Source organism: Stigmatopora argus, chromosome 4, assembly GCF_051989625.1.
Source record: "Stigmatopora argus isolate UIUO_Sarg chromosome 4, RoL_Sarg_1.0, whole genome shotgun sequence".
Taxonomy (NCBI): Eukaryota; Metazoa; Chordata; class Actinopteri; order Syngnathiformes; family Syngnathidae; genus Stigmatopora; species Stigmatopora argus.
This window is the reverse complement of record NC_135390.1, coordinates 22802782-22827961: the sequence shown is the minus strand read 5'-3', so window position 1 is coordinate 22827961 and position 25180 is coordinate 22802782. Positions and strand designations below refer to the sequence as shown.

The 25180-nt window shown below is 43.8% G+C and overlaps 2 protein-coding genes across 2 annotated transcripts in view; one reads left to right on the top strand and one right to left on the bottom strand.

Annotated features, from left to right (window-relative positions):
* Positions 1–1981, bottom strand: part of LOC144072876 (lamin-A-like) — a 32072-nt gene extending 30091 nt beyond the window's left edge. The window contains exon 1 of the mRNA XM_077598241.1: positions 1668–1981. The gene's annotated coding sequence lies outside the window, so the exon portion shown is untranslated. The remainder of the gene's footprint in view (positions 1–1667) is intronic.
* Positions 1982–8608: 6627 nt separating this feature from the next.
* On the top strand, positions 8609–15562 carry mex3a (mex-3 RNA binding family member A). The gene is made up of 2 exons (XM_077599181.1): positions 8609–9283; positions 13803–15562. The coding sequence occupies exons 1-2, from the start codon at positions 8707–8709 to the stop codon at positions 15029–15031; spliced, it is 1806 nt and encodes a 601-aa protein (XP_077455307.1). The 5' UTR covers positions 8609–8706; the 3' UTR covers positions 15032–15562.
* Positions 15563–25180: the final 9618 nt, after the last annotated feature.

Here is a 25180-nt window from a genome sequence, read left to right as displayed (position 1 = left end):
CCCGCCCAATTTTAGTTCTATTAAACACATTTTATGACTATTAAAACACTAGTTATGTGTTACTTTGTTAATAGATGGCAAATTAGAAGAAATCAAACATTTTTTCCAATCCAATATCCTGTTTTTGGTGTTTTTTCAGAGAGTTTCAGAATTTGTTTTCAATTCATTTCAATGGGAAACGTTCGCTGGAGTGACGAAAAGCTCGACATACCATCTCAGTCTCGGAACAAATTACCATCGTATGTCGAGGTACCACTGTATAACCATTAAATTGACTTGACAATCCTATATTTAGTAGCCGTTTACAAATCTTACAGCGTGCTCAGTCACAACTATTAGTTTCTAAAGAGAAGTATTGATTGGACGATTATCAAAATGATGATTCAAATGAGCCTTAAAATGTCCGGTTAAATTTCAACCCAAACTCTTTTCTTGCCCTTCGATTGACGGTTTGATTTGGCGGTTAAGCACAACGGGTGACGTGAAAAGTGCAAAGGTGATAACTAAGGTGAGACTTTCTCTATTAAACAAGTCAAACGAGGCGAAAGGCAAACAGCAGCGAGGACGAAGAACGCCCGCCGCATTCCCCGGGCTTGCGTCGGTAAAGGTGTGTCGCCGCTCCGTGACTCACTCGCTCGTTTACTCACTCATTCGTAGGAATGTCAGCTTGAAAAGGAAATGTGTGTTTAGAAAAGAAAAAAAAGAAAAGAAAAACGTAGAGTGGAAAAAAAAAAGCATTTTCCAGTTTGCCACCCAGACTTATTTTTTTCAAACTTTTTTTTTTTGCACTAAGAAGCAAAGTTTGATTATTTCAAACCCAATAATTGATCAGCACAATCTCATCGACGGGGAAAGACGTCCAATTCATTTGGACAGGGAGCTTGGCAGCGGTGGTCCAATTTCGAGTCGATTTTAATGAGTATAATTGAATTATTAATGAATTTAATGACACTTTTTAACAAACCTTTCGACATTGTTGTTAGGTTTCATCCTTTATTTCTTCAATTGTATAAAATGACTTTATCGGATATTAAATTATTTTATTTAGTGCTTTTGTATCACCTTAGCATTTTGTCAAATTCAGTTTTGTTTGCACGCATGTTTTTTTAATAAATATATTACTTTTAATATATTTATTTTATTAAAACGTTTATTAAAATTTCAACCATGTTCATTTATCACCTTTTAGTCAGTGACTAATTTATTGAAGTCAAATTTACATGCTTTATAAAGACATTATTGACAGTTATCGAAATATATAGATGCATTCATTACTGGTAAGTGCATCAACACAAAATACACCGTAACATAGAATGTTGTGGACTTTAACAGGCGATTTAGGGGGGGGGGGGAAATATGAGATATTCTCATTAGTTTATAAGTTTCGTTTTTTTTGGTAGCCGAACTTTGCTAATTCATTTAATCGATTTCCTTCCATGATTTCTCCTTTAGTTGATATCTTTGCCTGTGCTCTGACGCCCCCAGGCGGCGAAGAAGTATCCCTACACCTCACAACATTCAATTACGCACACTCAGTCGCAGGGTTGATGACGTCACCCCAACTAAAAATCATGCCAATTCCACAACAACTACTGTCAACGCTTGAAAATGAAATAAAGACGTCTCAGACGGACTATACTTTTCGTCCAAATAGTGACAAGGCTCACCTGAGATTTCCGGAAGCTTCCGTAGGCTGCTCGTAGTCTTCGTCGTCGTTGTCGTCGTTGTCGTCGTTGTCGTCGTCGTCGCCACGCGGCGCGTTTGGCTTCCACGCATCCGAAAAAGAGCCACGCCGCCTGGACTGGACGCTTACATAACAAATCCGTTGAAATCCGGCCAAGAAGAAGGCAAAACTCACAAAATAAAGTCTGATATCGTGAAACGCCGACGGCAAAACAAACACAAACACGTCGAGGGAGAAAAGCACAAGGCTGAAGGGATTGACTTAATTAGACAGCGCCACCTGGCGGACGTAATTGGCAATCAGGGACACACGTGTTCCTTTAATAGACGTTGGTGGACGTTCCGCCGTTGAAAAAAAAATGAATCGATAACATTTGTTTTTTCAGAATAAAATCAGGTTCCTTGTTCATTTCTGGTGAATGAATTTCATTTTTTTCTAAAAAATAGTGTGTCTGTAGGGGTCATATTTATGAACTGTAAATTTTATGTCGTATTGGATTGGATAACTTTATTCATCGTTGTATATGTGTGTGTATATATATATATGTGTATACGTATATATACGTATATATATGTATATATATATAAATATATATAACTATATATATATTTATATATATATATATATATACACATACACCCCCCCAAAAATTTATATATTTTTTAGGTGTATGCATATATATGTATATATATATATATATATATATATATATATATATATATATATATATATATATATATATATATGTGTGTATATATATATATATATATATATATATATATATATATATATATATATATATATGTATATATATATAACAGTATTGTTTACTGTTAAACTTTTTTGTATGAATATATTATCATTGTATCTGAATTTTATTTTAATTCAATTCAAATGTTACAGATTAAAGTTCTGAATTTATTTCCTGTGAGGATGTCATGTCGTTTTAAAAAAATATATACATTATTAATTAATATAAATTTTTCTCTGACAGATTAAAGTTCTGAATTTATTTCCTGTGAGGATGTCATGTCGTTTAAAAAAATATATACATTATTAATTAATATAAATTTTTTCTCTGACTTTTGATTCGAGTTGAAAAATTGGCCAATGATTTTGAGTGCATAAGCTATTTTCAATCGTGACATCATATTCGATCCTCGTGTGTGTGTGTGTGTGTGTGTGTGTATGTATGAGGTCATCGGCATCCAGGAAGGAGCTTTCATCTTCCTCACCAAGGGGGCGTGGCCAATGACCCAACAGCCGCAAAAAGCAATGAGGTCATCGGGGCTGACTCATATTCCCACATGACGGCAACACCCGCATTATCGCGCACCCAATACGCATCCACACGCCGATACAAATCCGCATTCACATCCAAATAACACAAAACGACCAAAAAAAATTGCTTTAATTCATAACCCTCCTTTCAAATTAGTAAATTGATGCAACATCTGTCCGAAAAGTGCAGTCCAAAACGTACGAACGTCTTAATTTTTTCGATCAAGCGTCCCGTGACGAGTTGGTGGCGGAAGGTTGACGTCGAGCGACCCCCCCCTGGGGGTCACGGGCCCCCGGCCACATTTTGCGGGAGCGTCCACGCGTCCCCGGACCCCCAAGTGGACATCTGCCACCATCTTTGAAAAAGCCCGCCACCGCTGGACAAACAAAGGACGTAAGTGTGTATGTGCGAATGTGGACGGGAGGTGGCTTGGGAGAAGGGGAGGGGTTTAGGGGTGGGTGTGTGTGTGTGGGAGGGGGGGCGTTAAGCCAATGATGTCTTTCATCAGGCAAAGAAAGGACAGTGGGGACCACCACTCTGACGGCCAGATGGTCCCAATCTGTAACACGAGCACACTCGGGAGGATCTCCTCGACGTGGGCCAACTACTCTGCCAAAAAGTCCAACCTGCGACCCTTGTGAGGATAATAAATGAATGAAGGATTTTCCGTGGCGCCAACCAATCATTGGCACTGGCGCTATGGACGATTTAGCACAAGGGTGCCGCGTTAACGTCAACTTCATTTCATGTGGGCCGGACCGTTTTAGATAGAATATTTAGATTTTTTTGTTTATAAATGGAATAAAATAACTGGATTAAAAGCCCTGAATATTCCTTTTTTTATAGATTTAAAACAAAGTTTATTTTAGATTTTTTTTTTTGATTTTACAAAATGATTTTTGAACTAAAAAACACAGAAAAAATGTCATATTATCAAAAGGTCTTCTTTCATGTAGTATCATTCATTCATTTGGCGAGCAGGTCGGCCTCACCATTCTGGGTTCGATTCCAGGTCGGTCTTGCCTGCGTGGGTTTTCTCCAGGTACTCCGCTTTCCTCACATTCCAAAAACATGCATGCTAGGCTAATTTAGCACTCTAAATCGCCCCTAGCTCTGATTGGCTGTTCTTTGCCTCCTCGCACTCTGCAATTGGCTGGTCACCGAATCAAAGTTCACTGGGATAGGCTCCAGCACCCCCTGTGACTCTCATGAGGATAAGGGGTCCAGAAAATGAATAAAAGTACCAGTTGTTGTTTTTTTAAATATGTTTTCTTTCTTTTTGTGTTCAATAAACACTGAAAAAGCTTTTGGAACATTAACATGCCAATCATATTTGACGTGGATGGGCCGGGTCGGCCATTTTTGGTCCCCGTTAGCAAGTTGTGTGCCGGTGAAACCCGATCGCGGCCGTTTGCATCGATCGGGTCTTTCCTGTCCTTCCAGCCGGCGCCCAATCGGAAAGCCGGAGGAGTGTTGGGGTGGTGGGGTGGGGGGGGTGGGGGTTTGGGGCAGGAACCCCCGCCAACAAGCCCCACCGCCTCCCGTGCTAATCCCGAGCTCACACGCAAAGCGGCGGCGCCTTGGAGGAGCGCGAGCGGCGGCTCCCCGCTTGGCTCCGCCCACTCGGCCCCCGTCTAGACTGTGATTATTCACCTGCTCCTGGTGAAAATTGGAAGTTTATTTGTATGACATTTTCTACATTGATACTGTACACGAGGAGGCGCTGTGGTAGTTAGCAATAGACAACAGGAGAGGTCAAAGGTCACATATTACCAGACTAAAGTCATCATAACAGGAGATTGAAATTGTTATTTTAGGAAACTTTTCCGTCATCGCCAAAGACGTAGCGGTCATATTAAGACTATTTATATAACTTCATGAGATCTAAATTGTGTTACATTACGATTGGCCAATCGCACTCATTTATGGGATGCCCCGAACGGGTAGCCGGCCAATCGCAGGGCATAAATAGACAAACCGGCAACTAATCGTAGCCAGGGGTAATTTAGAGTGTCCAAACAGCTAGCTTAAGCATGGTAGCTAATTTTGGATTGTGGGAGTACCCGGAGAAAAGCCACGCAAACCAGGCTAACTCCTCACGGGAAGGACGGAACCGACCGGGGATCGAACCCTCCATCTCAGAACGGTGAGGCGGACGCCCTAACCCAAGGGTGTCGGACTCGGGTTGGTTCGCAGGCTGCGTTAACGTCAACTCGATTTCACGTGGGCTGGACCATTTTAGATATATTATTTCGATGTTTTTTTAATAAATGGATTAAAAGAACTGGATTAAAATCCCTGAATATTCCGTTTTTTTATAGTTCTAAAACTGTGTTTATTTTAGCTTTTTTTAAATATATTTTTAGATTTTACAATGTGGGCCAGACCATTTTAGATATAATATTTAGAATTTTTTTTTAATAAATGGATTAAAAGCCCTGAATATTCAGTTTTTTATAGATCTAAAACAATGTTTATTTTAGCTTTTAAATTTTACAAAATGATTTTTGAACTAAAACACAGAAAAAATGGATGAAAAAATGACAACGATTGATTTAAAAGGGGGAAATTCAATATCCATCTATACTCTTCATTTTAATTTGATCCTAAAACAGAAAGTCGCCACTCATCATTGACTTTCCCGGGCCGCACAAAATGACGCGGCGGGCCAGATTTAGCCCCCGGGCCGCCACTTTGACACACTTTAACCACTGATATGACATAATATCCCAAAGTTTTCTGTCAATATTACCACGTGCGCCTTAGATGACTTTGTAGGCCTGAACGGTTTAGTTTTGAACGGCGCGCTGCCTCCGACATCCGCTTTTTACAATTCATTAATTTTTTTTGAACGCGCGTGGAGATGGAAAACATTTTAGGGAGGCAGGGAGGGAGGAAAGAGAGGGAGGGAGGGAGGTACACGATCCAGGAGCCCTAGTGTCATGTTCCTCCTGCCTCCCGCGTCCTGAGTTTGCCTCGTCATTCCCGGCCATCCTGGAAAAAAAAATCCCTCCTCCGACGGCTGCAACCGAAACGCAGAGCGAAGCAACAATCTCCAAAAGCCAAAAAGTGGCAAATTCTTTTACATTTTCGCCCTCCTTTGCTCCACGTGGGCTCCGTCCACCCGTCAGGCGTGGCCGGAGCGTCAGAGGACATCTTCTGGAGGCAAAAAGGGCTTCTTTTGTTCGCCCATGATGCTCCAACGGGCTTTTTTTTCAGGGGTGGGTGGTGGCGGGGCATGGATGGTCGTACACGACCCCTCCCGCAGCATAGCGTCTGCAGTCTGACAACTCCCTCCCCCCTCCTCATTTATACATTGTATATATATATTATATAGGCAGACAGCGCCCCCTCCCTCTCCTTCCGGTGCCAGCCCCCCCCCCCCCCCCCCCCCCCAACCGGTCTATACATAACATCCTCATGCGGAGACGACAACGTGGTGCCTGCCGCAAAGCGTGGCTAGCTACGCGAGGTGGGCGGACACCCCCGCATCCGTGCTCGCTTGTTATTTGGTACCACGGAGGAAAAAAAAAAAAAAAAAAACAAGAGTGAGGAGGGCGACGGATGATGATGTCATCCTTTTCTCCACTGGATTGGCTCTTTTTTTTTTTTTATAAATGGGGATTAGCGACCAAAAGCAATCACCCCTTGGAGATTATTGGGCATTTTGGGGTAAGGTTTAGGCCAGGGGTAGGGAACCTATGGCTCGGGAACCACATGTGGCTCTTTTGATGGGTGCATCTGGCTCTTTGCTAACCTGTGAGCTCAAATATGGAAATCGCTGGTGACAGAACTGAGATATTACATCTAGAACTGCTTTAATCTTCATTTTTTTTCGCAGTAGACTCTTCTGGAATGCATCCTCTCATTGATTAGCAACAGTATAAGAATCTTTGAAAAAATATTCAGTTTTTTTCCACTTTAAAAGTGGTGAACTTACTAAAAAAAATTGAAAAGTCACTCGTTTACATGTATGTATTTTGACTTTTAAATTTGTAGTATGGTATTGGAAAATATGAATTGTTTTTGGCTCTCTTCGTCAAAAAAGGTTCCCAACCCCTGGTTTAGGCAGTGGCGGCCCGTCAGGGCCTTCAAGGCCTTCTCTGCTGGCCTAAGAAATATCTGAATCATATAGTATTATATTTTGTCCATCAATACTTATGAAATAATTCCAAATGGTCTGTTAGCTTGCTTTCATTGCTTTCCCCCCATTATTATTATGGCCCACCTGTATGTCCAATTAGCGGCGTACACCGTCCGATCACTTTGCTGCCTCCCCTAGCGTTAGTAAAGTGTACTGCATCCAATAATAATATATTTTCTTACTATAAGCAATTTGTTAAGATGAAATAGTGGATTATTTTGCATCGCGGAAGGCCAGAAAGGTCTCGTTTTTGTTTCACTTTAATCCAACTGACTGTATTTTCTGGACTATAAATCGCACTTTTTTTCACATTTTGACTGGGCCTGCCACTCATCAGAAGCCTGTTATGTTTTTATAAGGCTAGAATTATCTGAAACATTATCAGCTGTCTACTGCGCCTATTAGTTTACATTTGACTATTTTTACTTTTTGTTTGTTTTTGGTTTCCGATAAAATAAAAATGTGCCTTTCCAAAAATGCAATTTATACTACAGCGCAACTTTATATTTTTTTTCCCTCTCTTAATGCCAAAAGGGTGAAAGATATCTAAAACATCGGCTAAAGTCTGAGAACGAAATCCAGATTGTTCAATATTTTATTATTTTTATTGATTCCATTTTATTTTGGAGATTCGGGGTTGGTGCCATTTACATTGTTGTTTATATTTTGGCTATTTTTTTTTCTACTATTCGTCTCAAATTGGCTTTTTTTTTTGCTAAAGTTGGGGCCGGTTTTTGCTATGGGCAATGTGGGTAACCGCCCGGGGTGCAATCTATTTGGGGGCACGCGAGAACCCTCCCCAAATTTCAATTCTACCGAGCTGGTTCAGGGTTTGTACAATTCACATTGATGTTTGTGGCATATTCATTTTTTTCCAAAATTAAGACGACCTGCGCGTATTTGATAAACATAAAAAAATGTATTGTTGTGCCAGTACATTGAGGGGGGAGGGGGAGTAGTGTACACCCAGAGTGCAGAATTATCCAGGAGCGCCTCTGGCTAGGAGACGCCATTAAAAAAAAGACCTAGGTTATAATTTAAGCATGCATTTGAAAAACATAAATAATGTATGGTGGTCACAAAACGAGCTATGACTATCTCTTTAAAAAAATAATAGTAGTAGTGTGTATATGTACAGAATATACATGCTTGGTTTGGAGCATGAGGATGAAGAAGGGGGAGCGGCCTAGAGGACCCAGACTGGGCGGAGCTTAAGTATACATCAGACTCCGCCACCCCCCCCCCCGGGGGGACTAGCGGGTCCATCCCGGGGAAGAGCAAGCGCAGCCGGCGGCCTGAAGCGACCGGTGCCCACCCGGAGCTTTTTTTTTTTTTTTATTCAAGCGGAGCTGGCCTAGCGTAGGTGGGGGGGGGGGGGGGGAGGAAGGGTGGGATCTGGGTAGGGAGGGGCGGTCCGTGGGAGGGACTAGCGCAGAGAACGGGCGAGAGGGGGCAGGGGGAGGCAGGGGGAGAGGAGGAGGAGGAGGAGGAGGGGGGCCCTGCTGGAAGGAGGCGGCCGCGAGGAGGCTGTTTCTCTCTCTTCCAGTCTCTTTCTTTCCTCGTCGTCTTTGTCTCGCGCCACTCTTTTGTTTAGCCATGCCGAGCCTGCTGGTGCTGGCGGGGATCATGGAGAAAAACGGCGGCGTCGGGGGCGTCGGCGTCGGGGGCGGCGGCAGCGGCGGCGGCGGCAGCGGAGGCGGCGGCTACGGAACCGACCTGGCCGCCTTCGGGGGCGAGGCGGGGCCCCAGGACGACGACGAGGACGACTCGCGCGCCCTCAGGGTCGCGCTCGGGCAGCTGTCGCTCTTGGGGCTCGGTGAGAGCGAGGAAGGTGGTGGTGGTGGTGGAGGTGGAGGAGGTGGAGGTGGTGGAGGAGGAGGGAGCGTCGTCCTCATCGGCGGTGGAGGAGCGCCCAACGCCGGGGTCCAGGACCGGAGCAACAATAACAACAACCTCCACCAGCACCATCATGGCCCGGGCGGGGAAGGCAAGAACAAGTTGTGCGGTGTCGGCGTCGGCGTCGGTGTCGGAGTCGGAGTCGGAGTCGGAGTCGGAGGAGGCGGCGCCCTTTACGACGTCTCGTCCGGGGAACCCAAAGGACGCGGCTGCAACATCACCGAATGCGTCCCGGTGCCCAGCTCCGAGCATGTGGCCGAGATCGTGGGCAGGCAAGGTAACCCCCGACCCCGACCCACGCGAGCACGCCTTTCCTCTCAAACTTTTTTTCTCCCTCTTTCTTCTTCCTTTGGCTCCGTACTCGGCCAATCACGTGGCAATTGAAATGACTGGAGTTCAGGAGTGTCCAATCCGTTCGGACGGGGAAGGCCCGGGCCGGTCGTTCAAAAAAATTTCAGTTCTTCTAGCCGGGATGCGTCCCTCCCTTCTTAGTTTCCAAGCTGCTAATGAACTAAAGTTGAAAAAAAAATGTAATTTGCACCATCCCGCAGATTAATCAAGTCCCTGTCCCATTTATTTGAACTCGGAGAAACGGCATCCAATCTGCTAACCTTCCAATTGAAACCTGCTGGGTCTGCCGGGCCTCCCGATTGGACACCTGAGTTCAAAAAGGCAATTTGCTCTTCCTCTGGCCAAGACGCGCCCTCCCGCCAATCGGTCTATCGCTCGTAGACGTCCCATTTGAAGCGGAAGGTTGGCAGCGACAGAAATGCATTGAAAAGAAGCGAAGTTTTGCGCCCTCCCACCAATCGATGCATCACGAGTAGACGTCCCATTTATCTGAACTCGGAGAGACGGCAAGATACTCGGCTAACTTTAAACGTAGCGTACGTCTATTGTTGTCAATGGCGGACGTATTTAGCCGGACCCGCAAGTTCGTTTTTTTTTTAGCAAAACGGCGGATTACCCTAGCATATATTTACAGGAAAAAAATCAAGCGGGATGCTAAACTTTTCCCCCCTCGGCTGCCGACCCTCCGCTTCAAACGGATGGGACGTCTCGCGCCGTCACGGCAGCCAACGTGCGAATGGAAAAAACAACAACAAAAAAACAAGGCCTCCGATGGAAATTTGTTTTCCGCCACTAGACGTCCCATCTGTTTCCAGCGGGAGGCCGGTGCCGACCCTCCCGCTTTTGCCCGATGAGACATCTCGTGTCACAACCGGCGGGGAAGGAATGATATTGGATGTTCCGACGGGGATGGAACGCTCTTTCCGACGGGATCCAACGTCTATTGTGGTGGAGGGGAGGCCGGGTAAACAAAGAAAGGGAGTGGTTGTCGTGCTTTTTATTTGGGGGGGGGGGGGCTCGATTCTCCCACTTTTCCTTCTCGGCGAGTTGCCGTCAACATCCGTCCATCGCGACGCCTCGTTTGGGTCGTGGAAGGACGGCCACGCCGCCGTTGTGACCCCAGCGTCGGCGCTCTTTGTCGTCTGGGACGCGCCAGACTGTTCAAAAGGCAGCGTGTTTGTCGGGGGGGAGGTTTTGGGGGGGGAGGGAGGGAGTAAATGCGGGTGGGAGGGAAGGGGGGACGTGTGCCGTGCGGAGAGGGGGCCGCCTTACTCTTGCCGCTCCTGTTTTTGGGGGGCTTGTTTATGTGGCCCACTGACACATTTGGACAAAAGAAGGTGGCGTGCTAACACGCTAGTCGCTTAGCCTAAGGAGAAAAAAAAGAAAAGCCATAAAAATCGATAATTCCGCCCGAGATTTTTCCAGGGAGGGAAATTTGTGCCGTCGTGGTGTCCATTTCGGGATTGGAAAGGTTTTTTTTGTTGGTGGTAGAAAGGTGAAGAGGTCAATCCGGGCCTTGAATTTTTTTTCAGTCTTGAAATTTGGAGGGAAAATGTTGAAATTGAAAGGAGAAAATTTGGATGGAGTAGATTGTTGTCGGGGGGGGGGGTCCGTTTTTAGAGGAAAAAGAAATTTCATTCGCAAAAAAATGGGTGATTTGTGGCTGAGGCGTTTGTATTTTGTACAGCGTTAAAAAATGGGAGGTGATTTGTGCCAGAGGTGTTTGTATTTTTTACAGCGTTGAAATGCAAAGGTTTTGGAGTCAATCTGGACTGGAGTTTTGATTTGTAGCATAAAAGTCGCTAGACAAAAATTGGATTGGAGAAATATACACGCTTCAGATTATGGCGGAGATGATGACGACCTTTGCGGGTCACTTCCTGTACTTTTGGATCATTTCCCATTGATTTTAGGGCATTTCCTGTCTATATTTCATCATTTCCTGTTGGTTTTAAGACATTTGCGGGTCACTCCTGAAGTTTTGGATCATTTCCTGTTGATTCGATGCCATAACTGGGTCACTTCCTGTAGTTTTGGATCATTTTCTCTTCGTTCTTTGGCACCTGGCGTTGATTTTTTGGGCTACTTCTTTTTGATAGCGGGTTATTTTTCTGCCTTTTTGGAAATGAATGACGCCGTTGGAAAAAAATGGGGATATTTTATCAAATTTTGGTGGAACGTTTTCGGGGTCTTGAATATTAAATTACGTGAATTGGATGAGATCAACAATTACCGTATTTTCTGGCATATAAGACGTATTTGTAACAAAAAAAAAAGATGACTGAATCAAGGGTACGGCTTATATGCGCACTTACTATACTCTTTTTCACCAGTAGATGTCGGCAAAGTAACATTTACTATCTGTTGGTTATTTTCTGTTTTGCAGTGAAAAAAACAACCATTACTGGATGAATTAATTCCTTAAATCGACACTAATCATGCTTTTGATTGATACACTATCTCAGAAATAGCACGTTTTTCTTAAGATTTTCCCTTCAAACTAACACATTTATACTCCCTATTAAAACCATGAATATGAAAGTGATAATTGTGAATCAAGGGGTGGCTTATACGCAAGAAATTGTCAAATTCAACCATTTTAAGGCAATTTTAAGGGTTCGGCTTATACGCGAGAAATTGTCTAATTCAACCATTTTAAAGCAATTTTAAGGGTGTGGCTTATACGCGGGGCAGCTTATACGCGAGAAATTGTCAGATTCAACCATTTTAAGGCAATTTTAAGGGTGAGGCTTATACGCGAGAAATTGTCTAATTCAACCATTTTAAAGCAATTTTAAGGGTGTGGCTTATACGCGGGGCAGCTTATACGCGAGAAATTGTCAGATTCAACCATTTTAAGGCAATTTTAAGGGTGTGGCTTATACGCGGGGCTGCTTATACGCGAGAAATTGTCAAATTCAACAATTGTAAGGGTGCGGCTTATATGTGAGTAAATACGGTATTTTTGCCATTGGAAATGGTTTTATTTTGTCCTTTCAAGTTGGACCCGGGAAAATTGCTCCAAAACCTCCCCAAATTTGGGCCATTTTGTTTTTGGACTCCACACGTACCATTCAACGCCCGCTAACGAATCCCATGGCCTAAAATCCAGCCGTTGAAGTGGCTCCATCCATTTTCCGAGACGGCACATTTCCCACCCCGGCGACACCGTCCCCAATTAACCTCGAAGACATCCGGCGAATGGCGGTCATCCCCTTTTCAGAACGCTGCCCCGGCGATGGCAAATTCGTCCGAGGAACGTCCGTCCCCGTGACGGTGGGATCGGGACCCTCGTTTGCGGCCATTAAGAGACGCTTGGGTGGGCCCGGTTAAAAAGCGGCGTCGGGGTTAGCGCGCTGTCCCTTTAAGAAGCGGGCAGGGCGCTGGCTGTCTCTCCGTCTGTTTCTCAACGGCCGGTCGATGCATTCGAGAGCAACAAAAAAAAAATGGAGGAAGGCGCGGTCGGTCACGAGTTGAAGGAGAGGTCAAGAGTGCAAAACGTGCATTTGTTTGCTTTCTTTCTTTAAATGTCGCGGCGAGAAATGTCCAAAACATTTGGCGGGGGTGGGAGGGGCTTATGAAAATATTGGCCTGACAAAAAGAGGACAGGCAATATAGGTGTTTTATTGTTATTATTATTTTTGGGGCAGGGTTTGTTAGGGGGAATCATTATTTCATTTGTTTTTAGGTTATTTTGTTTTTTATTGACTTATTATTTTGAGATTTCAGTCAAATTGAGTTATTATGCTTTTAATAGATTTTTTTTTCTGGCTTGATACGGGGTTTGGGTCAGGGGATTGGCGTAATACAAGGGTGTCACGGGCCACGTTAACATCAACTCTAGCTTTTTATATATATATTTTTAGATTTTACAAAATGATTTTTGAACTAAAAACACAGAAAAAATGGATTAAAAAATGACAATGACTGATTAGAAAGGGGGGGAAATCAGGATTTTTAAAAAAAATAAATGGATTAAAAGAACTGGATTAAAATCCCTGAATATTCCGTTTTTATAGATCTAAAACAATGTTTATTTGAGCTTTTTTTTAAATATATTTTTATATTTTACAAAATGATTTTTGAACTAAAAACACAGGAAAAAAATGGATGAAAAAATTATTCATTTAAGAAGGGGGAAAATCAGGAAATGTAATATACATCTATACTCTTCATTTGAATTTGATCCTAAAGCTGAAACTTAGCAGTCATGATTGACTTTGCCGGGCCATACAAAATGATGCGGCGGGCCAGATTTGGCCCCCAGGCCGCCACTTTGACACACTTTGCATAATGCATCAATTATAAATTCTATTTATTTTTCTAAGTAAAGTTTGAATCACCCGATTCTTTGCTTATCATTATTTTGATGATTACCTTCTATTTTTATGTTCTTTTTTGAATGATGACATCACTGAGCGTATTTGTCCTGGTTTTTTTTGCAGGTTGCAAAATCAAAGCCTTGCGCGCCAAAACCAACACGTACATCAAGACCCCCGTGCGAGGCGAGGAGCCCGTCTTTCTGATCACGGGGCGCAAGGAGGACGTGGCGCTGGCCCGCCGCGAGATCATCTCGGCGGCCGAGCACTTCTCCATGCTACGGGCCTCGCGCAACAAACTGGGCGTGGCCTTCGGCGGCTCGCCGCCGGCCCCGTTGCCGGGCCAGACCACCATCCAGGTGCGGGTTCCCTACCGGGTGGTGGGCCTGGTGGTGGGCCCCAAGGGCTCCACCATCAAGCGCATCCAGCAGCAGACCTGCACCTACATCGTCACTCCCAGCCGGGACCGGGACCCGGTCTTCGAGATCACCGGCTCGCCGGGCAACGCCGAGCGTGCCCGCGAGGAGATCGAGGCGCACATCGCCTTCCGCACGGGGGGCCTGCACGAGCACAACAACGAGAACGACTGCCTGGGGCCCGAGGGCGGGGGGGCCGCCGAGAGCCGGTTGCGCCAGGCCTGGGGGCTCCAGAGGAAACCGTTGGGGAGCAGCTACCGCCAGAACTTTTGCGAGGCCCTGGCGGGCGAGGGCGCCTACGACGAGATCGGGGGCGGCGGGAGCGGCGAGGGGCTCTACGATAAGCTGGGCGGCGTCGGCGAGGGGCTCTACGACAAACTCGGCGGCGGCGACGGCGTCTACGACAAGCTGGGCGGCGGCGACGGCGTCTACGACAAGACCGCCGTGGGCGAGAGGCTCTACGACAAGTCCAACGACGACGATGGCCTCCTCTACGACAAGGCCCGCCCCTTCTTCCCCGCCGACGGCTGGGGCCAGCCCCCCGACTACCCCAAGGCCATGGCCTTCTACGGCCAGCAGCGTTCCAAGAGCTTCGGGGGGCTCCCGCTGCCCCTGGGCGGGCTTTCGCCCGAGACGGCGGCGGCGGTGGCCATGGGCCGGCCCGCCTCGCCGCGGGGCCAGGCCCGCCGCGCCCACAGCGAGCCGGCCTCGGCCGGCGAGGGCGGCTTCCCCGGCCGTCTCCCGGCCCCCGACTCGCCGCCTTCGCCGTCCGTGCGCGACTGCATGACCTGCTTCGAGAGCAAAGTGACGGCGGCGCTGGTGCCGTGCGGCCACAACCTCTTCTGCATGGAGTGCGCCATCCGCATCTGCGAGCTCAAGCACCCCGAGTGCCCCGTGTGCCGCACGCGGGTGTCACAGGCCATCCGAATATTCTCCTAAGGCGCGCCGCCCGCCTTGCGTCGGTCCTTTAGCGTCCTAAAGCGAGCCACTCCTCTCGTCCATCCATCTTCGCCGCCGCCGCTCCGATTCCGTACGCTAGATTTGCGTTTTTTCTGACCACATTTTTGGAGCAGCTATTTTCAAAGCCGTTGCTTGCTTTACTAAGAAAAGGCCAAGAAATATTTTTCCCTTTTTTTTTCTTTTCTATACATATATATGCATATATATTTTATAAAAGTTTGCTTTATAAGAGACGTATCGTACCTTTGACACTTTTACGTTGTCCGCTTTTTTTTCCTTTGACCTGGCGGCGCACAAAAATGTGAACTTTTGATTCTGATTCTTGAATATTTTGATGGTTTTGTACTATCCCGCGGCCATAATGTTTTTTTATTTGTATTTTTTTGGGAGACGTTTGGAGCGGCGACGCGCCGTGCAATCACCTCGGGTCCAAAAGAGGGTTGTGAATGGCTTTCCGCTGATAATTTAATGCTTTTTATTATGCTTTGACAATACGAAATGTGAATCCATCACACTTTTTTATTTTATTTTGAAGGGGGGAGTTATTCTATTCCCCATTTTGTCGACGTACCTTAACCCTCTGTAGGGCGAGTGACTATTTTTGGTCGTAAAAATAAAAAAAACGTCACATTTTTCGCTCATGTAGGCCACAATATTAACATTTGGCATCAAAATTTGGCCTACATGACCTGAAATGTGTTTATTTTTTGAATTGATTTGAATATATACAATTATAAATGAATAACACAGGCGGACAAAAACTAAATGAATACTATTAAAATCCACTTATGGAGTCTAATTATGACGGGCTGCCATTGACAGGGCTTGGCGACCATTTTAACTGTTAATGAACGTCATTCTGTGGACATCTAACGCCGTCAATGGCAGCCAAGCATGACCTATGAAGGGTTAAAGTACTTATTTGCTTCATTTTAAGGCCTTTTTAAAGCAGTGGTTCTCAAAGTGTGGCCTGAGTTAGTTTGATTGGCAGGTCAGCAACTGGATCTCATGTGGATTGGACCACTTTTTTTCAGGGGGGGGGGTCAATATGTTGACTTATTTGCCACCATTGACGTTTAGCACCGCCAATGGCGGCGTTACGTGAGATTCCGCCTCTATCTTAAGTCATATGGACATCTTTTGTTGTCAGTAGCGGGCAATGAGTTCATATGACGTCACTTCCTCCTCAATTTGGGTCACTTCCTGTCAATTTTGGCTCACTTCCTATTGACTTTTTTGTTCCTTTGTCATTTCCTGCCCATTTTGGGGCACATCCAGGTGACCTGTTAATTTTGGGCCATTTGGAGGCTCCTTAGGAATCTTGGAAGGCGCCATTTTGGGTCCAACGAACAAATGCAAATGGAACAAAACGCACTTGATGATCGCACAAGTCGCAAACTTCCTGGTTTTATCCCCCCGAAAACACAAGCATTCAATGCTAAAAAGGAGGCGAACATGTGACACCCCCTAAATTTTAGCAACGTTGACGAATCAGCGGCGTTCCTCAAAGACCCGCCAAGTCCTATGTTTGAGAACCACTGTTTTAGACAAAAAAAAGACGTTTTTTGGGGCATCTGTTGGGAGCAGGTGTGCGGCTAGCTTACCCGTGACCCCCTTTTGTCCCTTTCGTACAAACGCGATGGTCGCCCCCTTTTTTTGTTATTGTCCGAGGGCTCGGCGGGCCACGCTTTTGATAATTAGGCAAATGGGAGGGTCCAGGTGCGGACCGGAGGGGTCTTCACCCCCACTTTTGCCTCCCCTCGACTCTCCTTTTGTCCACCCCGGCGTACGCCATTGATGAAAACCATGTGGCCTTGGTTTTGAGAAGAAGAAAAAAAAAAAGAGGCGTGATCACATGATGTGTACCCGCTTAGCCCCTCCCCCCCCACCATCTCCCACCGACACAGCAACTGTGAAATTGAAACAGGGTTTACGTGACGGATCCAAATAGGCCTTTCTGGCGACGACTTAAAGGACCATGCGGCAGCTGGCCGTCTCGGCCAATAGGAGGCTCCGCCCCCCTCCCCCGGTCTATAAACCCCGCCCCCCCACGACTCCGATGAAACGGGACAATAATGGAAGAGGAACGGGAAGGAAACGCTGCATTTGAGCGGCGTTCGCGTCCAATCAGATTAAGCGTGGTAGGGCGGATGGAGGCGGGGCATGGGCCGTGGGGGTGGGGTTCAAGATGTCGAATGGGGAGGCTCGGATTGCTTGTAGGGTGGATGGGAAATTACTTGAGGTTCATGTATTGATGAATGACTCGTTGGTTGCCATTGACAATAATAGACGTAAAGCCAACTAGTGGTGAACGAGTGCCATTGACGGCGGTAGACGTCGAAAAGTGGGCGAATTAACCCGATATACGGACGAATAATGTTTGGGGACTGGGAGAGGGCGGAGCAACGAACGTTGGACGGCGACCGACGTCAATGGCAGATGGATTATGAAATAATATTCAAGACGAATTATTTGTACAAAGGTTAGTTTGAGGGTGATAAGTTTTAATATGCCAAAGTGATCAAGCGCCTAGTGCAAATATTATAATGTTTTGAGCGTCTGTGAGTGTCAATGGCAGCCAATGAGTTCAAACCAAAACAAAAACATAGAAAACACCAATCACATTGACCCAAAATGGCGACACATGAAGTTTAATTACTCGATTCAAAAGTATGATAGCTAATATTGCCGAACTTTACGAAAGATTATTCGCAATATTTCTGTTTTTTGATGAATCAATAGAGAGAGAACCCCAGTAGCCCCGCCCCCTTACTCAAAGACCCTCCCTAACTTAAGAGCCGAACACAAAGCAAGAGCACGTGAGAGTTACAAAATAAAAGTAGCTTCCATTTTATGAGAGAGAGGACTAAAGAATATCATTTTATGGACAAATTGCACAGCACAGTTTAAACGAATCGTAGGATTTTTTATTTTATTTTATGCCTTAATGTTCTTCTACGTTGTTTTGATTTGAGTTTTGATTCCGATATTGCCATTTGGGCCGCCGCGTCTCTTGCGCCGCCCCTTTACAACCTTTCAAAGTAAAAGAATGTGAATCACACTTGGCCGACGAGGGGGTTCGGGAAACGGACTTCGGGGTGTCGTTTGTTTTTTTTTGGTTTGGTGGGGAATGACAAAAGCGGATTGCAGCCACACCGGGAAAATATTATTTTTAAAAATTAACGGGCTAAAGGACGATAAGAAAAAAGACTTATGAGCAATGTTCCCTCTAATTTTTGGTTGGTCTGGGCAGAAAGACAACCTCCCTGAGCGCACCGAGTACCAGTGTGAGCGACATCATCGGTACTCGGATGATTGGCCTAAAGACGTTTCGCCGACGGACGTTTGACAGACGGGCAGGTCGCCCAATGGACGTTCCACCGAACGGAGTTTTCGCCGAAACTGGAGCTCTTTGGACATTAGAACCGAGCCCAGGCTCAAAATCCTCTCAAATTCGGTCAAATCCAGCTGAAAACAGTGTTTAATGATTAAATACAAATACTAGTATTTGTTAGTTTAATGATTAAATACAAATACTAGTATTTGTGTTTGCTATTTACAGCTGGATTTGACCGAATTTGAGAGCATTTTGAGCCGTTTGGCGAATGGACGTATATGGACGTTTTTTTGCCTCCATCGCGACATTTTACCGAGGAATTCACTTCCCTGGGCTCGGTTCTAATATCCAAAAAGCTCCAGTATTTGTATTTAATCATTAAACGCTGTTTTAGGATGGATTTGACCCGATTGCTGTCATTTTACGGCTCGGTTCTGCTACATCTGCCCGCCCAACAGTGCTTATTCCCGGGCTGCCATTGACGGTAGACTAACATTGATTTTTACTATCATTTGGACAACGCCGGCGGCGGGCCGGATTCAAAATCCTAACGGGCCGTATATGGCCCGCCGGCCGAGGTTGAAAAACTTTTACACACTCAGGGAGGTTGTCTTTCTGCCCAGACCAACAAAAAATTAGAGGGAACATTGCTCGTGACGTTACGACGCCAAACTCGCGACAACAGGTTTGATTTTTCGTGCAAATTTTCACATTTCGACAGACGCTCGCCTCGTTTTTGGCGCAAAACTTTCCAACTTTCCCAACCAAAATTTCCAGGTGTGGCTGACTTAACCCGCTTTTTTCGCCCAGGGTCAAAAATCTGGTCAATTTTGATCCAAAACGCAGCCAATAGCGAGACACCCCCCGCTCGGACATCCCCGCTTCCTCCCGGCCAATCAGACGAGGTTTCATAAAAAGAAAGACTACAACCAGAACTAGCAAGAATAAAGCACCTTATTAAGGAAAACAAAGCGCATTAGACACAAACCAAACCGACCAATGATGGTGAACCATTTCACTAGAATCCCAGTCGAGGATTCCTTATTATCATAAGTTTATGGTTGACGTCCAATTTCCCGTCGCCGTGACGACGGGAGAGGACCGCCTCTTTTTATCCCGCCGGGACTTCTGTAAATAAACCCGCATTTATTTCCGCATCCGACACCCCCGCTAGCGCAAATCTTTCAGATCGCTACGCCGACGATAAAGCTTTTATGATGATTATTATTACTACTATTATTATAGTGGCGCGCGTCCATTTTGAACTCGAATAGTATATGAGATAGATCCATAGGTTTAAACAAAAAATAATAATAATATTTACTATTTCTCGGAGTATATAAATAATCAGACGCTAATACCACGCTAACTTTATCTACTGTATAAACCCGGCAAATGACGTCAAATTTGCGATGAATCGTGTGTGTGTGGTCGTAATAATAATAAGAAGCAATAAACGGTGATATTCTATTCAGACGACTTTGACTATTAGCATATTAGCATTTAGTAGCGGCTCGCGGCGCCGATGAGTAGAAAGATGAAAAATAGCCTTCCGGAATAATTGCTGTGCTCTTCAGGGTCTTTTTTTTGGTTTGTTTTTTTAATTTTTTGGCGCGATATGTTGAATATGGAGCACTCGTTTTAGGATTTACGAGCGAAAACATGGCGGGAGCTAGCTACGCTAATGTGGCTAACGGGCGTTTTTGCTTCCGCGCAAAGGGAATGGCTTGAAAACATCAGAAAATAAGGAACGATGGGCGCGGAAACAAAAAACATTAAAAAAACGAGGATTTTCGGCCATTTTTTAGCCCAGGGGTCGGCGACCTTTGACGCTAGGAGCCGTTTTTTTTCCAGCCAAAGAAGTTTGTTGATTCTAATATTTAATATGGTGCTGCAGAGAATATCAAGTTTATCTATATTTTGCCAATTAGGGTACGAATAGTTCGTTTCACATATTTTGAGGGATTTTCTAAATATTTTTGGGGGGCGGAGCATCTGCAAATTTGGAATTAAGATGGATTACGATCTAATTTAAATCAGTGGTTGCCATTGAGGTGATGGACGTCCAATCCGGTAGCGCACGAACGCTGCCGGATTTCCCGCTTGGGGTGGATTGGACGTCTACGAGGGAATTTGGTTCAAGATGGCGGCCATATTGAATGCTTGGACGCTCAACTCAAGTCGTAGCTAGCCTATTTGATTTTTAAACAATAATTTTAACAACGTTAACGCATCTGCTATTCACTCGGGTCCAACCCGTTTGGAGTGGGAGAGTTGGCGGCAAAGGAACGGACATCCAATTACTGCCAGCCTTCTGCTTCAAACGGATTGGACGTCCACTAGCGCTAAAGTCGTTTCAATTGGACAGCAGAAGAAAAATGACAATTGGACAGCTATAATCATCAAATAGTTTACCATAATAAGTTTTACCATTAGTACTTAATTCGTACTGGAGTTATTTGAATAAAGTACTTTATTTTGTCAAAACTGATCAAATTTTCCATGTCAAAAATCCATTCCGCTAAAAACGAATGCACGGCTAAAATTTGAAAGCCAAAGCGCTAACTTCCGAAGTCACGCTGAGCCGTAGGCGGCTCTAGAGCCACAGGTCGCCGACCCCCGATCGGGCTGAAAAACGCCGATTCTCGTTTTTACCCCGAAAGTTTTCAGTATTTTATCGATACGTGGAAATAGGATCATTTTTTTTGTAGGAAATCCTCTTTCTTCTTAGTATTATCACTTACGAGACTGTATTGCGGCGTTTCCGTTTTGGCGGGAACGGAAAGCGGCCATGTTTTTTGGTGGCCGCGGGAACGGACTTTTATGCATTTACGCGGGATTTCCCCGCGGAAAAGCCGCGTTCTCTCCGGACGGATGCACTTAAGCCAACGGAAGCAAGTTTTTTGGGAAACTTTTGAATGTAATAAGAAAAAGACTGGACGCCATGCACTCCTGACTTTTTTCCAATCGCCAGCTTTAAGTTTGTTTTTCCGCTCGCCGAGACGAGAGAATCGGCGACCGCTCGCTTTGATACCTTTTGGGTTCTTCCGCACACGTTTGTAGAAAGTTCACGTAAAATACCGTTACAAAAATAAAATAAAAACACCACCGTTTTTTTCCGGAATCTATTTTGCTAATATTGGTTTTTATTTCGTAGACCGCCACGTGTGGGGAATTTAACATAAAAAAAATAATAATAATTAAAAAAAATAAACGTCAGCACCCGGATGTTATTTAAGAAAACGAACCTATTTAAAAAGACGTTTTTGTTTTTTAATTCAAATGACAAGAAGCTAATATATTTGTAAACAGGGTGGGGGAGGGGACATGTCCGTTTCTTAGGTAAATTTTACAAAAAAAATAATAAAAAAAAGTTTTATTTATGACGGCGACAGAACAGACTATTTTTTCACAATTTGGAGATATTTTAGTCACAGAGCGTCCATTTTGTGCCTCCGTTCCATTACGGTAAGGATTATTATTATCATTATTATTATTAACGTCCCGCATTTGGGAATTAATAACGTTATTATGCCTTCAACTGTAACGATTTACCGACATTTTCAGCGGAAATCCCACAAACCAGGGTTTTTCCGACATACTACGCCATTTTTTTTCTGTTTTTCTCAGCGAACAAAGGCCGAAAATTGTTTTTGTTGTTGTTTATTTTATTTTTTTTAAACATATGTACTGTAAGTAGATAGCACATAACATGACACAACAGGTTCATTAGCGTACTCGTTTGCATGGATGTCGTACGGTCACTTAGGCTAGATTTTCGGGAGCGGAGGTCAAAAGAGGGCGAGTTTGGACGCCGTCCTTCGGTCCCCGCTTTGCTTGGGCGGCGCAAAAGCGAAAAAAATGGTGGAAATAGGAAATGGGGGTTATAAAAAGACGGAGTTTTACAATGTTTTCATCTCATTTTTAAAGGATTAACTAACTCTCTGAGGGCCAATTTGTTTTGACTGAAAAGCTGGACCGGATTGGCTGCTTTTTTTTGTGCAAAAGTGGAAAAAAATGGTGGAAAGGAGCCAAAATGGCGGAAAGGAGCCAAAATGGTGGAAAACACCAATGGCATGGTCGGAAATCCGGCCTGATCGTGATGGGGTTTTATTATGTTATTTTTAATGATGAAGTCTTTGATGCCCAATTTGTTTTGATAGGAGAAGGCGGCTAGGATTGGATTGGTCGCTTTGCTTGAATGGCGGGAAAGTGTCGGAACAGTGAGGCAAAAAAGTGGAAAAAAATGGTGGAAAACAGCATCGAGAAATCGGGAATTTTGTCCCCAAAAAAATGTGATAAAAAGATCTCACTCAAATTGGATTTAGATGGACTAGATTTGCCGTTTTTAATGGAGGCTTCACGTTTGTACATCCAAAAAAAGGTTTTGGGAGCACAAGGGTTGGATTTTTATCCAAAAAAAAGAAATTGTGACTTTTTGTTGCTTTTTCTTTTAGTTTTTTTTGAAAAAATATTTTTGGTAAGCGGCTCATGAGCCTTTTCATCAAAAACAGTAGAAAAGTAGGGAAAAAAAACAGCTTTTTTGTGATAATTTCTTTTGTAAAGGATATTTTTTTAGTTATTTGCTTTAAAAAAAAGTGTTATTTTATAAAAAAAAACTGAAAAAAATGTTTAAAAAAAATAACAGGACAGAAAAACCGCTTAAAACTAAATTTCAAAAACGTCTTAGTAAAACTTTTGTTTCAATTTGTCGCCAAAAACTTGAGCGCACAAAAAAAATAGTCAAAAATTGTATATCAAAACGCCAAGGGTGACTCACTGTTCCAACACTTTTAGCTAGTAGCACAAAAAGGGCGCATATTAAAACCATATTTTAAATTTAAAAAAAAAAATACTATTTTTTATTTTTTTTAACTACTATTTGTTGACAATTTGGACGGGACCGAAAGACAAAAACTCGCCATCTTCCTCCGACGTGGTTTGTCTCTAGGTAGCGTTTTGACAATAGTATTTGCGGCACAAGTGTGTGTGTGTGTGTGTATGCGTGTGTGTGTGTGTGTGTGTGTGTGTGTGTGTGTGTGTGTGTTTCATGCCGGTCCAATCGTGGTGCTCGTGTGTTAGTTTCTGGGCCAGTGTCATCAAACCTGGCGTGTTTTGGATTTTTTTTCCCCACTTTTTTGCGGCGCCCCGCGACCGATCGTTCATTTTTTTGGGGGGGGGACGTCGAAAGGAAAAATGACAAAAAAAAAACTAGGGAGAAAAAAAGAACAAAAAAAACAGCTTTGAACTCCGTTGCAGGTTTCTTATAGCACACTTTTTGTTTTGTTGGGAGACATTTTTTTATGATTGATTATGATGATTATTAATGTATCTGCTCCATGTTAGTTCTGGTTCTTTGTTATTTTTCCAAGATACGAGATGTATTGTAAATGTTTCTAATAAAAAGACGAAAACCACGGAGAGCAGCGCTCTTTTTTTACGCTAAAGAAAATGAAAAAAGAAATGAATACATATGGATCAAATTCAAATGGCAATTGTATAAGTTCTATTAAAAATATATACATATCAAAAAAGTACTAAAAATCAAAGCCCAAAATTAAATTTCATATTTTTGAAACAAAAGAAATAGAATCGATTGATCTCCAACATTAAATCAAGTTTCGTCTCATTTTTAAATGATAAAAAAAAATATTTCTAAATTTGGTTACCGTATTTTCACGACTATAAGGCGCACTTAAGTCTTAATTTTTCTCCAAAATAGACAGGGCGCCTTATAATCCAGTGCGCTTTATATATGGAAAAAAATTAAAATGTGTCATTCATTGAGGGTGCGCCTTATAATGCGGTGCGCCTTATAGTCGTGAAAATATGGTTAATTTGAGTCAAGGACGTTATATTTTAAAATATGTCACAGATAAATGGCTACGAATTTGACGTTATTTCATGATTCACTGCGCTAAAAACATGTGAGGCGCTCTATTACAAATCAGATTTATTTGTACATATGCAGTCCAATATACATATTTTAATAATTCCTTTCTCTTCTTTTTTTTTTTCTTTTTTAAAAACAAAAAACAAACAATTTTCTCCTACACCCAGGCATTTGGGTGCATTGTGTGCAATTTCAAATGTAGCCCTTACTAAAAACCTGCCTGCCGTTAATTTAAAAAAACAACAACAAACAAACAAACTGAGAAAAAAATAAAATAAAATGCAAAGGCAAAATTTTCAAAATAAAATAAAAAAATCCTGGTCTAATATAAAGACTAGTGTTGCACCGATTTGATTTGACGGTTCCTCACGTCAACTGACGGCATGAAAACATCTTTCATCCAAAATAGCCTCCACTCGGCGGCCATGTTGGTAGAGGCAAAGTTCCCATTCCAGTCAGTGCATTGACATTTGGAAAAAAAACCTCAAATTTGTCGCCTTATGCCGTAAAAACTGCCACGACAAACTTGCCGCATAGCAACACAAAAACGTTAAAATTTGTCAAAACGCGAAATTTGTCACATTACGACACGAGGCTCGTCAGCTTTTCACGGGAAATTTTTCACATGACTATGTCAGATTACGATTTTTGTAACGTCACGTTAAAAAGGGAGACTTGTGATGTTAGTAGGTCAAAGGTCACTAGGTCAAACTATTGTTTACAACCCATTTTTAGGGTGAAATTTTCCTGGCTACGTCGCAAAGGATCAGAATCGGTGCAACACTAGTGAAGACAAAAGAAGTCAAAAGGCTCTCCGATATTTACATGAAGAAAAGCCATCGGGGGGATTGGCGTCCCCCAAAAACAAGCCCCCAAAATCCTAAAAAAAAAAAAAAGC